The 16,785-nt window shown below is 33.2% G+C and overlaps 1 protein-coding gene across 1 annotated transcript; it reads right to left on the minus strand.

Moving 5' to 3' along the window:
* Positions 1-15,865: 15,865 nt before the first annotated feature.
* HELRODRAFT_164290 (hypothetical protein) lies at positions 15,866-16,582 on the minus strand (the record flags this gene model as incomplete). The annotated part of the gene is made up of 2 exons (XM_009029263.1): positions 15,866-16,171; positions 16,358-16,582. 2 exons carry the CDS (start codon positions 16,580-16,582, stop codon positions 15,866-15,868), a joined length of 531 nt encoding a protein of 176 aa, XP_009027511.1.
* Positions 16,583-16,785: the final 203 nt, after the last annotated feature.

Here is a 16,785-nt window from a genome sequence, read left to right on the forward strand (position 1 = left end):
ACATCATCATCCTCTCAAACAACATTATCATTTTCAAAAATATTATTTTAGACGTCATCACCTCATAAACCATCATCTCAACCATCACTTATTTGTTTATTTTTTTATTACAATTCTCTTCTCAATATTTTTCAGTGGCACCAACAACAAACAGTTCATGTAAACAAACGCCCGATAAAACGACGCATCACACACATGGCATTTGATGAGTGTGGATCTGTTTGCATTTGAACCCGGTCCCTGCAATAGCAGTGCCAAGCAGGCATTTCATCGTTACACCATGATTGCTTCAAGCAACATCATTTTCAATTTGGACCTTCACATTTTTGCTATCACCTTCAAACTATTTCTCGCGAGGTCTCAATGATACCTTTAGTTGAATTCCATGCGAACAAATTGACGAACATATTGCAAAGTCACATAATAAAAATTACCATCTCTGAAGAAGACGTGTAACAATTCATCATAACCTGGCAATACTATTAAACACGGAATCACGTGAATTTTATAGCACAACAACAGAGCAAAACATGACAGCATAGCGTAGAAAGCAACGCAACAAAGCACTAAGCAGTCCAATGCAACTGCAACATCTACTCCGTGGCCCATAAAAAGCATTTGAACATGTTAATTGCCAACTCATTCGTGAACTCCTGCCATCAAACGAGTTCAGTCTGCTGATTGGAGGGACGTGTCCACATTGGTTGGTGCTGGGCTGTTCACTCAGCTGTGTTCCGTGCATCAGCATTCAATCGAGCTGCTTTCTTCTCATTGTTTCATTTTCTTCCCATTACTCAACATTTTAAACACATCTTCATCCACAAATGTTTACGTGTGTATTTTATAATTCATTAAAAAAAATTATACAATTCATCGCTAGAAAATTTTTTGAACGCCAACCGAAAATTTTAAAACAATTAATTGACTAGAAAATTAACATACAACAAACAAAACAAGTTCATTTCTTCACAAGTTCATCCTTATAAACATTAATAACATTTCTTCGCAAGTTCATCCTTATAAACATATTAATAACATTTCTTCACAAGTTCATCCTTATAAACATGTTAATAACATTTCAGTAACAAATTGAAAACAGCTTGGAAGCGTCGCAACTTTATATTAACACGGACAGCCGAGTCAGCCAGCCAATAAAATTATCTTCATTTGTCTACATTAGCAGATAATCAAAGCGGGCAGACTGACTCGACCTAATTATATTAACTTGACCTCCATTGCATGAACCGATGCAAAACATTTCTCAGATGTCTGTGACGTCATCAATCTGAACAGAAAGTAATATTTAAAAGCGATGTGCAAAATATTTTACAAGAATCGAATATAATATCACAGGATTGTCAAAATTTCAATAGAAGTAAAAACGTTACAGAAAGCTTCATGCAACAACTATATAATGTAGGACTAACTTGGTGAAAATTTAAATAACTCAGCGAATCTAATCACAAAATTCCTAAATTCAGATCAGGATTATTTTTCAAAACTTTTCATTTCTCCAGAGAATTTTTAATCAACCTGTCAAATTTAATGCCACTGATAATAATAAAAACTCATGATTTAGCGTGTCACTAATCATTAGCCATCCCGTAATATCGAATGAATGTGAATATTTTCAATTCAGCGCATCATCCTTTCTTTCTTTTGTTTGTTTGTCATTTTAAATGCTGGAACTATTTGCAATGCTGTCTTCGACGTAAATCTCAAAAGTGATTTTCAAATCTAAATGCCATCAACACGTTTCATTTCTGAAAAATGTTAGGTACGTAGTGCTGCAGATCACGTGAACTAGCAAAGAGCTTCATATGAATGACCGCTATATTAAATTTTATTTCTGGAGATAAAATTATTTTGTATTTTTTACAGAAATGTGATTAAAAGAGGACTTCAGGCACGTAACCGTCACTGGTTGAAAATTAATGTTTAAATTATAAATTTTATTACCCTACTTGTTACTTGACAAACGACAATTAGTGGAAAACTTCTTCTTATTAAAGTTTTTGATTTTTCGCTGAGCAGAAATTTGGTTTTAGTTTTTTTAAACTCATCTGGAACAAAAAACAGCGCTATCAATTTTGACTCAACTTTGATACGTATTTCGAACAAGTGGCAGAAGCCAAGCTTCCTACCTAGCTACGTAAAAAATGTGCTATAAATTTTTATGCAACTAATTTTTTATTTTGTGACCTCCAGTTTTTTTTTATTTTGATGTGAAACTAAATCTGGCTTAGATGGGTTGTTTGTTCTTCATATGTTTTACACCAAATAAAGTCATTTCTGGTTTGACATTGATTACACAACCATGAAACATCTCAATCTCTCCAACAAATTTCCAGTTCTGACATTCGTCGACCAACTTTGTTGTTATTTTTTGAACTCTCTCGATAGCTTACATTGCTCTTTATTAGTTCTAAATGGGAGCACAATATTCTAATCTTGCTTATAACAGAGCTTTTTCAAAAATTATAAAAAACATTTTGTTGAATATTCAAGATTTAAAGATATGAAACTAGATTATGGAAAAGACTTTTTGATTATTGTAAAGATAAAATTATAGCATTCAATAAAATGTCAGAAAACTGGTTTCAAAGTCTTTAATTTTTTACATCATGCTAAATCACAGACTTTAATTTTATGGATCCATTCATTATGCAAGCAGCAACAATAATTTATCATCTAAATAATATATAAATATCATTACGTAAACATTGTATACAATTCATTATCTAAATTGTTCTCGCGTACAAACATGGGCACATATTTTAAGATGCACGGTGGGCATGTACATTTTTTTAAATTTTTTAAATTTGTGATGAACGTAACAAATTGTTTTGTTGAAATTTTAAAAAAATGTTTACATGGGTGTTATCGTTTATCATCAAACAATGAAGTAAAAAAAATGTTGAATGATTTATCAAAAATTAATTTCCGCGACTTTTACATACTACTTCTCAGGTTCGAAATTGTTGAGTAAAATATAATAATCAAATTGATTGCGTTAAAAAATTTAACAGAACGAAAGTGTTTTAACCAAAAACAACGAAGCAAATGATTCAATTAAAAAATTATAGTTTTGAAATAAAATTCAAAGTAATTACTTATATCTTCAATATTTTTCACCAACATCTTGCACAGATGGCCATATTTTACAGTTTTTTCTTCAAAGAAAGGTTTTATGTCCTAAATATTTAATTACGTAAAATAATATTTTCCTGCTAATGTTACTGCTCACTGAGTCATTAAAAACACAGCATGCGAACAATATTTATTTAGCCTATTATCTTCACCATCATTCATTTCTTCCATTTGATCTCATGCCTTCTCTTATTAAATTTATTCATTATGAAGATTGTCTGGATCTTTCAACTCATCAATCAGATTGGAAATAATCCTTATTGTCCTCTTGCCATTTCGTCTCTTGCTCATCATCATTTCTTCATCTAATTCATCACCATCATTTTCTCCTTATCAACAACTGTCGAGATTTTAATACAAATTTTCCATATTCAATCATTAATGTTACCATGGCGTTATTGAGTTTTTATCAATTTTTATAAAATCATTAATTATGATTATTAAATTAATAATTTTCATATTTTCAAATTAAACAAAATTAGGTTTAGTTTTTGTTTGTGTAATTTTTAGGATACAAATTAGATAAATGAAACTCTTTCATGTAAAAGAACAGTACAGCGGTTTTTTCAGTTATTTAATTTTGTTTAACACTTTTATTACAGTTAAAAAATAACTTTGCGATTTAAAACTGAATCAAAAATTGTTGAAAAGTTATGAAAATTATAGGCATGTTTTAATTTTTTAATATTCAAGCTTAAAGTTCAGTTGGTCACCATTTTTTGATAAATCATTTTAATGCCAACTCAGCATAACCATCACGTATTTTGAGAAGGGTTATAGCAAGAATTGTACGAGATAATGTTTAATTAAATCCACGTATTAAATGTTTGTGTCCTTTTAAAAATAGAATGCATTTTATCATACTCAACGTTTATATTACAGGAAAGGCAGAAAGAAGTCAACCGAGGTGTATGGGAAAGATGTGTTAACAGTACACAAGCGCCAGGACAGGTTTGCAATATGTCTCTCCAGTAATTCTGTTGTAGAAAATGCAGCACGTTCTTGAAGGCCGGTTGAAGCTGATGAAGACAAGATGAAGACATAAGTTGATGCAAATCGGCAAATAACAACACTTGAAAACAGTGAAAAAATAAATTTAGAGAATTCAACTGCTTATGATCACTTGAAAATCTTGGATTTAACCTAGAGGCTTGATATATAGGTTCTCTGTGTTTTCAATGAAAGCATCGCCGCGTTGATTTCTGTGATCTGCTTCTCAAACGTTACGAGTGTGATCCACCTTTAAAGAAAACCATTAATGGAGACGATTGATGTCAAAAATGTCAAATGCAAGAGATTTAAATGATGAACCGACCTAAAGCATTTAAAAAGCCAAATCGATCAAAGAATGTGTTTAGTTGGATATCAATGGAACCGTCTCTTTTTTCATGCCAAACAGTTTTTGAGCGTAGAATCAAGCTACTGCCAGAAAAGATGGCAAAAGGTGTTGAACCAGAACGGCCAATATATAATTTAATAAAATATTGCCTTTAATTTTACAGAAAAAACACATCACTTTCCGAACAACCTTATAAATTATAGCGGATGAGAACATAATATTTTTACATTTTAGTTTGAAAATATTCATTGTAAGTATCATATTTTTGAGAATGTGTAAATAAATATGAGTATAAGTATTAGTATAAATGTGTGAATTAGTATGAATGTGTGAGAATTAATATGAGTTACATTACTTACACTTCATTTGTATGAAAATTTATATTTTGATATACTTAAACAAGAGCATAGTTTTTGAAGACTTTTATTTAATAATTTCTCTAATGTCATGAGAACGCTCTTTGTCTCTTTTGAAAATATCCCTTTGCAATATTTTTAATCTCATTCCTTTTTTGATTCAGCTTCAACAGCTTCAATAATGATTAATAATTACATTCAATTTAAATTTCGATCAAGTTACACTGGCACTCGACAGATTTTTTTCAATCATCTGCTCTCAATTATCACCATCATCATCGTCATTTTTATTCTTATCAGGCTCACCACCGTTAAAATTATAAACATCGTTATCATCAACCTCATCATCATAGTCGTCTTCATCATCATAATTACCATAAACGTTATCACCGTCATCATCAACATCACCAGCTTCACATAAACATATTTATTTCCCTGCCCAGAAAATTTGTAGATGAGAAAATCTTCTCCATCAACATTTTTCATTTCCCTATCCCAATCTACTGCCAATCCTATTCCAGTATTTGGGAATCTCGTTCAACCTTTTTTCACTACGTCAATTGTATCTTCACAACGTAACACAACACCGACCGATGTCACAAGTTCGAAAGAGGATTTATGTAAAAATTAAGACGTCATTTTTTGTTACCCATGCGTACTTCTGCGGCAACTAAAACAAACTGATCCAAAAAAGAACAACATTCAACAACAAACATCACGAACCTACAACAATATAACCACGTCTGCAGTTTTAAAATCAATTTATGAAACATACAACAACAACAACAACAACAACAACAACAACAACATCGAAAGACAACAACATACAACAAACAACATGAAACAGGCAACACTATTCAACAACAACAACGTACTACCAATGAAACAAAGATATTCAGACAGGAAAAGAAACAGTGATTACACTGATCACAATAAATACAAACATTTATCATAAGAAAAACAACATATCACATCACTGCACCATTTTAAGGCACCGACAGCAAACAGCAATAATAGCATATGCCTGCAATAACATTAACATACAATCACATCAACATATACAAACAACCACACCAACATACATAAACAATCACACTGACACACAAACACACACAAACAGTCACACCGACACACACAAACAACCACACCGAAACACACAAATAACCACACAAACAATCACACCGACACACACACAAACAACCACACAAACACATACAAACAATCACACCGACACAAGATAATCCTGTCTATAGACAAATAATGCTGAAACTTGAGACCAATAATAAATAACTGGCGTCAACAGGGAGGCTGATATGATGAACGATGCTGTCGACCATAATTAGCCTCATAACGTCTTCGCGATGTCTAATGTCTCTCATCTATTTTGGAAGTTAAACTTTTGTGATTTGTTAAATAAATTAGAATGTATTCAATTTCCTTTTACTAATTTTCGTGAGAATTTTATTCAAAAATTTAATTTTTCGCAGTTTTAAAATTTATTTATTTTCAAATTCTTTTTCTTCAAATTTATTCAATTTAATTATTTTGCTGAGTTGTCGTTTTTACCATTAATTCATTCATTCAACAGTTTTTTGTTTATTCATTTTTTCATTCATTCATTTTCCCATTCTCTCATTCTTCCTTCCATTTATTTTTTCATCGTTTATTCATTTATTTCTTGTTGTGTCACTTATTTAACGTAGAATTATTATTTATATTGGTGAATGTTGTTGTTGTAGTTGTTTTTGTTGACAATGATGTTGTTGCTGTTGTCATCGTTGTTGTTGGTGATGCTATTGTTGTTGTTGTTGTTGTAGTTGATGTTATTGCTGTTGTTTTTGTTGTTGGTACATTGTTGAAGTTTCTTGCTGATGTTTGTGTTACGTATCTGCGTGGCGCTACAATCCAATATCATTTGAATAACACACGATAGAATGATGACACGGTGAAATATTGGTTTCGAGGAATTCATGAAAAATTATTTGTTCCATTTCGGTTTTTTCATCGCATGGGAGGGTGATGGGAAGTATTATTCCATCAAACATTTTAAAAATGTATGAATTGTAATTACCGTAGACAGTCGCAAGTGGTTTCCATTTCGGTTTCCATGTCATTTCATTTCATGCATTTATTTTTTTTTAAATTTTGTTTGACCTGATTTGGTAAAATAAAAATATGAAATATAAAAACATCTATCAAAAATAATTCCACTTGGAGTTTGCGTGGTAGTGGTTAATTGGAAAATTTTTGGGTTGAAAAGTTAATCAACTTAATTGAGACTTCTTAAGTGATTTCGTTATTAAATTAGAATAACCTAAAACAGTCCGAATGCGATACATCACTCGCAAGAGTTGTACGTTCCCGTCACATCCATCCAACAAAGTGGCCATTACGCTGCCAACACGCACGAACACTTATCTGGTCCTACAAACTGAAAAAATTTCATGCAGCTGATAATTGCGCTATCATGATTGGACGCGCGTGCCTTCCCACCACTAGGCAGCACTAGTGGTCGCTTCCACGGCCGCTACTTGAATGCGTGGCTATTGTAAACGCCTCAAACACATTTGATGGCATTTAAATACGGAAAGTTATTTTATTATTACTATTACTTTATTATTTTATCTATATTATAATAAACCGTATCGTTATGACTGACAAAACATTTAAAATGGCATCGTTACTTGATTCATTAAATGCTTGAATGTGCTAATAATTCCATTTCTATAAATGTTAAATGTTAACCCTATTCAATTCGAAATTTCAAACAACAAATTCCAAACACAAATCAAATACTGAGTTGTGGAACTTTATAATAAGATAGTATCCAGAAATAGGTTTCAAAAATGTTAATTGAATCATAAGAGTAGTTGGATCAAAGTTCCCCTTTTGTAGACCTTGTTGTATCAGTGAAATATGTATGTTCTCTACTATCTGACGCTTATCTTATTACATTGTAATTTGTGTCTCTATAAGTTTCGTATTTTAGATTTACAAAAAATGGTTTTCTGTTAGGTGACGATGTAACTTTTAACGGTGATGTTTGTGGGCTATGTAAATCTGCAAATCTATCTATGCCTGCAAAAAATAGAGTCAAAACGATTTGAGCATGTGCTTGAAGTTTTGCTACTTTTTTCTTCATTTTTGTTCAACTTTATATTTGTTTTGTTGTTATTGTGCCGCTAAACATGTTTCACTATTCAGTTCATGTTCTTTAAGTTTGCAGTTTTGATTTTACTTATCAGCAAGGACATAGGTTGCAGGAGTTCTACATTTATTCATATTGCTTTTTGCACAGTATTTAATTTTGTTGTCGTTTCAATTATTGTTTACTAAATTGTGCACATTAGTTTTTATGCAATTAATGTAGTTGTTCATGTCGTTGTCTGTATGACTGTCCATCGCATGTGTGTAGGCAACAATGCGCCTGAGCAGCCGTCCACAACATTGCTCTCTCTTTCATAGAGTTCTCTTACAACTGCCCTGTTTCTGTTATCAACCATTTTTTGGTTGGCATTACATCTTTTTATTAAAAAATTTATTAACATCAAATAAATTCCTCAATGATCATTCCTAATTAATCCGTGATGTCATTCTGAACATTTGACGTGATGTCATTCTGAACATTTGACACGTGTATACAAAATAATTACTGGCGAATTTTTTTCTATATAACTCTGAATGTTGATTATTTCTGTCTGTTAACAAACAAACAAACAGACATAGAGACAAACAAACAGACATACAAACCAAAAAACAAACAAAAAGACCAACAGAACAACAGATAAACAAACAAACAGACAGACAGATAAACAAACAAACACACTCAGACAAACAGACAGACAAACGACAAACAAACAAATAGAAACGTAACTGAATTCTGTGGCTAAAATACACTCGTTACAAAATTAAACTCTTTATCTGCTCTTGTGATTGAAATCAGATCAAATCGATTTTCATTAACTAGAACGAACTTGATTTTTAAAAATGTGAAATGAAGTTCAATCAAAGAAATTATAATTTGTAAGACAACAACAAAAAATCCTATCTAAGGCACAAGATAACTAAAAATGCAGTAATATCACAACAACATTGCACCAACAACACCAAAAACAATAACGACAATATCCCCAACATCTACATCAACACCAACAACAACAACAACAACAACAACGTCATCAACAATAGCATCAACGTGACACAAATAATGGACAATGCAGTGGTACGTATAGGAGTGGAACAGCCAAGCTGAATTCACATCATTGCCACATCATAGCCACATCATCGTCACGTTATCACCAGCCATCTAAATGACCAACTTGCCGGCCTGCAATCTTCTACACAGACCACTGGCGTAATGTTGTGGACGCTAGCGATACAATCACATGTAGTTATTTGTGCTGCTGATCAAATGGGTAGAAAAGTTCATTCTATTCAGAAATAGCCTCAGTTAATTTTACCAGCTTATTGAAAATTCCACTGCTGAAGGGAATTTGAGGAAGAGTTGAATAAATGTAACTAGGTCATTGTGATAAAGAGAGAAATATTTTGAATGGATGATTCTTAACTGGAGAATAAGTGAAATTAAAAAGACGAAAATTGCAACCAATGATTGTGTATTACTTTCAAATGAGATTTCTTCTATTTATAATAGCTATTTATTTTAAATAAAACTACTAGACGAACGAACTGCCTGTTAACTGGTAAATTTCTAACAGATATTCTCTTTCACATGCTACCTGTAAGGTCGAAAAGTGTGGAATCGTATTTTGATAGATTGTTTTTGTTATTAAAAAAAATTGCGAATTTTGAAAGGGAATTCAAAACCTTTTCGTTAAATAATTCTTTTGTTCGTTTGTATGCTATACTAGGAATAATGATCTAAATTTTATTTTCAAATCAGCTTTAAGTTTTATTTTTGTTTAATTTTTGAAATGACGTCATCCGACATATTGCTGTAATATTGATATATGGATCAATCATGCATACATCCAGTGTATTTCTGGTTAGATACTATGCATTATGTTTTAAGTTAAATATTATGTTACAATAGTCAACAGCTATAAAATTTAATTGTTAAATATTATCATCTTATATGAAATTTAAATTTAACTACCTCGTTAACATTGCGCGTCATCATTCTTATTTTCTAATGTTTCTTATGAAACAACTCATGAAACTCGACTGAACAGTGCTACCAACACAGTACTTGACGTGGTTTTACTAACATAATTTAGCTGTTTGAATACTACCGACGATCAACCCGTCTATGATATATTAATAGTAACGAACCATAATTTCTAGGACTATTCATGCTTAAAACTTTGAACAACGTTGTAAATTTTGTTTAGTTGGCCATACTAGATATATTCTTACTCAAGCTCTAATATGCATTCGTTTTGCTTTAATTTAAATTTTTTAATTTTAAAGATCAAATAAAACTTAATTTCATCTAGCACAATTCATTCCGTCATTTCATCTTGCCAAATATTTCATATACTTGAAAAGGCAGCCATAATGACAAATAATATAGCAATGAATGCTCAATGTTAACTCGCCGACACCGCCTCCACGTAATGAAGGAAGTTCGTCGAAGCTCTGCAGCTCTTCCTTTTCAGCTCCGTGTTAACCGACAAAGTACCCCTTTTAATAGAAAGCTCGGTTTGAATAGCATGATTGATTTAAAAAATGTCAAATAGATTCGCAGGGCCTGTTTAACTCACCAGCGCTGGCAGGCCGTGTGTTACAAAATCAGTAAATGTTTTTAATGGCATGCAACGTACATGCGAGCAGTTTATATAAGAACAAAACTGTATGGTCGTTAATAAAGATACGAAATTTGGTTGAATGATGTAAAAACGCATGAACATCACACACAAACTCATATGATTCTACTAACATGCATGTACGTAAGTGTAGATTCTGACAGGCCCAACCAAACACACTTATGAACGGATCAATGCAACAAACCGACTAGACACGTGTAAACATGCATAGACACAGAAACACACACGCACACACACAAACAAGTACACACAAACACACATACAAACGTAAACACGCACGCACACGTACACAATAACGCAAACACAATTAAAATGGTATAATAACTGTATTCGGTAAGAGAATGCATAGTGTGTGCTGGAAACTATTTTCCATTTTATATAAACATCGTCGAAAAATATTTCCCTGAACATCACAATAGTCTCTAAATGTTAAATATTCTCAATCGATCCTCGTTTACAAATAGTTAAACATTATAAACAATCAAAAGTGTTATCAACTTCATGCAAGTAAATTTAAATTAATGATGTATACAAACTTAAGGTGCGCATGTACAAGTTCCAATAAATAAGAAGCATACAAAATGTGAACAACGTGGCACACAAACACAAGCAAAATAAAATTGTACAAATATCGAAATTTCCGGCCCCAGTTATGTTCATTTGCCCGTGAGATGGTGCCTGTGTGCACACAAATTCAAGCCGCCAATGTTGTTACGTACGTTGCAGTTGCGCCTATGTTCACGCTTTTTCAAAAAAATCTCGTAGAAATCTAACCGCGATGTTGTCTATCTGCATGCACGTGTACGCTCATGCTCGCCTCAATAAATCGTACCCATTGAAACACTGAGAATTGCAAAATATGAAATGATTTAATAATCAAAATATTTTTAATAATAAAAATTCTATAAACCAAACTGTGAACCTAGATTTTAAAGTTCACGAAGCATGGCCCCTATTTTAATTTAAAACATGTTTTTAGAAATTACAAAATTGAAATTGTAAATACATGTATTATTGTATAATAATTAATTAACACTCTATTGATAATAAATAAAACAATTAATTTAATTAATAAATTGTCAACGTCGCCGTCATCTATTTTACTTTTTTTCACCCTTTTATATAATAAGCAAATGCTTTTGCACATGACGAAGTGAGGGCCAGTTTGAGGTTTTCTAAATTCGAAACGATTAGGCGAAAAAATCTTTAAATTGAGCGACCACCGCTACGTACTGGCTTTCATTTTTTAATTATTTAACTGACGTCTGAAAGTTTGAGGTGTTTTTGAAGCATCAAGGACTAGCGACTAAAAAGTTATAAATCTTTACATTAAATTTCATTAACAAGGAAAATAAATTTGAATAATCAATCAATTTTTTTATTTTTTTTATGCAGCTCTGCGAAGGATAGATATGATTACATGGGTACTTACATGATATTCTAAACATGTGATTAAGTCTTCTTGCCACAAAGGCTGTGCTATCCACACCACACGACTTCCTTACACATTATGTATGCACGCGCAGGTACCGCATCGTACGAGTTTGTTTAAGCTTCGGACAGACAGTATTCGAACCATGCCGTCGCGTAATAACAACGCGTAACATGCTGGCATTCCTGCCGACTGAGCTAACTCACACAAAATTTGTTGTGGCATTTTGTGTAAATCGTTTTTATTTTATGTGGGTCATTTATCAAAAAAATTTTGAATTTATTTTTCAAAGATATTTTTTACGGGCTTTTATGCTTGCAAACAAAAGAACTGTCGTTCATAAATATTGCACTGGAGGTGGATTAAATCCCATCATAACACGTTGGCAAGGCAGCACAAACCAACAAAATATTACGGCCTGGAAGATGCTTATGATGTGCCTTGCTCACTTGTGCTGATGCGTGATTTTGATGTGCTGGAGTTTTGAAAGTTGAATCATTTTTCAGTGAGAAACAAAAAGTAATAACTTTTCCTGTAACGAATGGCTGCAATGAGTAGGCAAGTTTAGAGATTTGTAGCTGTTCGTCTCCGGTGATGATTAATGTGGTCTCATTCAACAACCGGATTATTTTGAAATATTTTTTGTTAATGCACAAATTCTAAAATGAATGAAAATAAATAAGCATCATCATCAAAGTCCTCTTTGTTGCAAAGCATATCCCTGTCTACATGAAAAACGCCCTGATCACTTCTTTCAAAATCACAAACCACTGGCTGACGACCATTTCTGACATTATAACAATGACTTTTACTGACTTTTAATACAAACGTTGCTCTCAACGGGGGCCCAGTCCTCATATATGAAGTTGATACAATAGTTTTTGCGTCTCTTTAAAAATTTTATAAACATTATTATTAAACATTCAATACTGTCCAATGCAACGAACTTCGTCATATTTTTGATGTGAATTGTGATAGACAAGAGGTGAACAACCTCGTTTGCCTTTATTATCGAGCAGACGATAACTTATGGTGAAACATTTTCACTGGCAGGCAGAACGCATTCTTAACGTTTTTTGTAAAAAATAACTGCAATAAAACTGTATTTGTACATATTTTTTATTTAATCAAAAAATTTCAAATTGAACTGTCTATATGATGTTTACGCCTTTACAATTCAATTTTAAAGGAATCGGATCAAACATTCAATAATATATGAAATGAGTCTGTGAATTCATTAGAAAAGTTTCAATCTGTTTGCACTGGCATGTTGATCAATTTTTTTTATTTTCTTTGATGCCTTCAAGCTCACTCATTAAAAATTTATAATATAATGAAACTTTTTTTTCTTTTTAATAATTAACACGAAGGCGCAATATTTGAAAACAATTGTATGTATAAATGTATGAGTGTATAATTAAGGGAGTATTGACCAGAGTCATAACAAGATTTTAAAATTTGATGACCACGAGCGAATTGAGGTTAAACGTGAGCGAAATACAATTAAACGTGGCTTGGCAGATCTCACGAATGGAAGGCAATTTCCAACTTAAGACGCCCGAGTCTGATCTCGGAGTGATTTGTTTAATGGAGGAGAACTTCAGACGTCTCTACATACGTGCCTGTATCATTTACGCAGCGTCAGGTGATTAGGTGCTATCTCACACGAGAGTCTGCAAAGTATCTCCGGTGCAGTTTCACATGCGCACAAATAGATTATGTTGATGCATTGCTGTTTGGGACGACTCAGATTCTCCCAAATTGCGTCCAATCAATTTTGATTGCCGAAGCTAGAGTGGTAACAGAAGTTACTTTGCAGTGGTCTTCAATTGACAGAAAAAGAAAATTTAACATCGAAATATTGGTGAAAGAGCGTTTTAATGATGAGGGACTTCGGGGTTTTCTTGAAGGACCAGCACGAGTATCTAGTCATCCGGGGTGGCGTTGTTTGAGGTCAGCTGATGATGGTGACTTGCTGCTATCCAAATTCCAACCGTCTCATAATGAAAACAACAATCTTCAGTGGCATCTGCTCAGCTCTATAGTGGTTTCTCGGTGATTCAGAAAAGATTTGATAAAATTTGAGAAGCAAGTTTAAATAAAGTTCAAAACATTTTCATTTATTCTTTTAAAGCAGCCCAAAGAATCGCCTCCGTTCAAATTCTCGCATCATCATTTATGAGCCGATTGTACGTAGGTATGCATGTGTGCTTATTGCTGAAAAAGTTTACGAGAGAGAATATATTATTTCGTATACATGCAGTGACGGCCCAGATGTAAGCGAGTGTACACAGATGCCAGCTCGCGTGTCCATCCACATAAATTCATACACCTATGTGATGTTTACGTCTGTGCACGCACACCTATGCGCATATATTCTCTTTATACGCACTCATTTGCATGCAGATTTGTGCACTATGTTATTTGAAAATAATGTTGTTATTTGTAAGCCGCTGCTTCTTGGATGAATGATGTCAGCCCGCATCTGGATCTTCAGCTTCAAGTGTGGAAATGGTTGTTTGTTGTTTCAACATTTTTTTAGGAATTATGTAGAAAGTTGAATGAAATGTATTGGAAAAAGTTTAATGTTCCTTGCTTGTAGCATGCGTCCCATGATGATGATCCATTAACTTGCCCCTCTTAAGTCTTCCCAACTATTCAAGCCATCCATCCCGCTCGTCTCTTCTGTCAGTCACGCTGTACATTGCATTTCATTCATCACACCGGTCTTGCTCCGTTTGTTTTTGTATATTTATTTGCAATATATATATTCAATATGTGTGTGTGTGTACTTTGTGTGAGAGAAATTTCAGTGTTAATTGATGTGTTTATGTAACTTTATTCAAGAAGGTTTGTGTAGAGTGTGTTTTATTATTTAATTTTTTTAATTAATTCTCTACAAATGCTTTTAAAAAATAAAACGAACACAATGAAACGTAAGCATTTGGGACATGCAGTGAACACGTATCAAACTGACAGTAAATCTTATAAGATGACATGAATGTGATGTGATGGGAAGTGAGTTGAAATAACAATTGAAACTTTGAGTGGATACGTGGAACAAAGCAGCAAACTGAAGAGCATGGGCATGCAAAACAATGTGCAAAAGGACGATGGAAGAGAGGGGAAGAAAAAGAAAAAAAACAGACGTGGACACGCTGGTCATCTACACGAGGAACGTCCATATCTCATTATGCAAAAAATCCCTACACCGCACCAATCTTCTCAGGTTAATTTAAGAATAAACAGAAACATGATGTTTCATTTATCAGTTTGAGATCAGAGTGAACATTTTAATTTATTAAATAATTCATTCATTCATTCATTCATTCATTCCTTTATTCATTCATTTGTTCATTCGTTTGTCCGATAGTCCGTCCGTTCGTTCGCTTCTTCATTCATTCATTCATTCGTTCATTTATTTTTTTTCATTCATTCACACATTCATTTGTCTTTCTTTTAAGCTTTGAACTGTTATTGTTGCAGTTTTCAATAAAATAAAACTTGAACAATCCCAGCTTGTGGTCGGTCACAAACAAACAATTGAATTTTTTTCAAGATAACATGAGCAACCTGAATGCAGACGCGCAGCAGCTGTTGAGCGGGACATCACTGGAATGCAGCAGTGAGCAGTTGCACTCGTCACCATTACAATCAGAACGTCAAAATACACACTGTAATTATATCATCATCGCCGTTAGGATATGGCAGCTGACGTGACTGAGAGAGGGAAATGATGCTCTCCTGATGTTCGCCTGACCTCATGTTTTCCTGATGTTCTCCTCATGTTCTCATGTTCTCCTCATGTTCTTCTGATGCTCTTCTGATGTTCTTCCGATGTTCTCCTGATGTTCTTCTGATGTTCTTCTGATGTTTTCCTGATGTTCTCCTGATGTTCTCTTGATGTTCTCCTGATGTTCTCCTGATGTTCTTCTGATGTTCTTCTGATGTTTTCCTGATGTTCTTCTGAAGTTCTTCTAATGTTCTCTTGATGTCCTCCTGATGTTCTCTTATGTTCTCCTGATGTTCTCCTGATGTTCTCCTGATGTTCTCCTGATGTTCTCCTGATGTTCTCCTGATGTTCTTCTAATGTTCTCTTGATGTTCTCCTGATGTTCTCCTGATGTTCGCCTGATGTTCTCTTATGTTCTCCTGATGTTCTTCTGATGTTTTCCTGATGTTCTTCTGATGTTCTTCTGATGTTCTCCTGATGTTCTTCTGATGTTTTCCTGATGTTCTTCTGATGTTCTCCTGATGTTCTCCTGATGTTCTCCTGATGTTCTCCTGATGTTCACCTGATGTTCTCTTATGTTCTCCTGATGTTCTTCTAATGTTCTCTTGATGTTCTCCTGATGTTCTCCTGATGTTCTCCTGATGTTCGCCTGATGTTCTCTTATGTTCTCCTGATGTTCTTCTAATGTTCTCTTGATGTTCTCCTGATGTTTTCCTGATGTCTGTCTGCATGATGATGCCTGTTTGTTATAATTTCCATGTTCGCCAATATGTCGCATGATATCCATGACACGGAATATTTTTTATTCTTATTTTAAATATTAATAATAATGATAATAATATTTATTATTATTAATGTTGTTGTTTGTTTTTGATCTGGTTATACAGATAAAAACATCTCGTTTTTGCAAGTTTCGTCATCAACTCCAACATTTTTTAAATAAAAAAAATAATTGTACTGAAATTTAAGGAAAAAAACATTATGAAATAA

This window comes from Helobdella robusta, assembly GCF_000326865.2.
Source record: "Helobdella robusta unplaced genomic scaffold HELROscaffold_6, whole genome shotgun sequence".
In the NCBI taxonomy this organism is placed as follows: Eukaryota; Metazoa; Annelida; class Clitellata; order Rhynchobdellida; family Glossiphoniidae; genus Helobdella; species Helobdella robusta.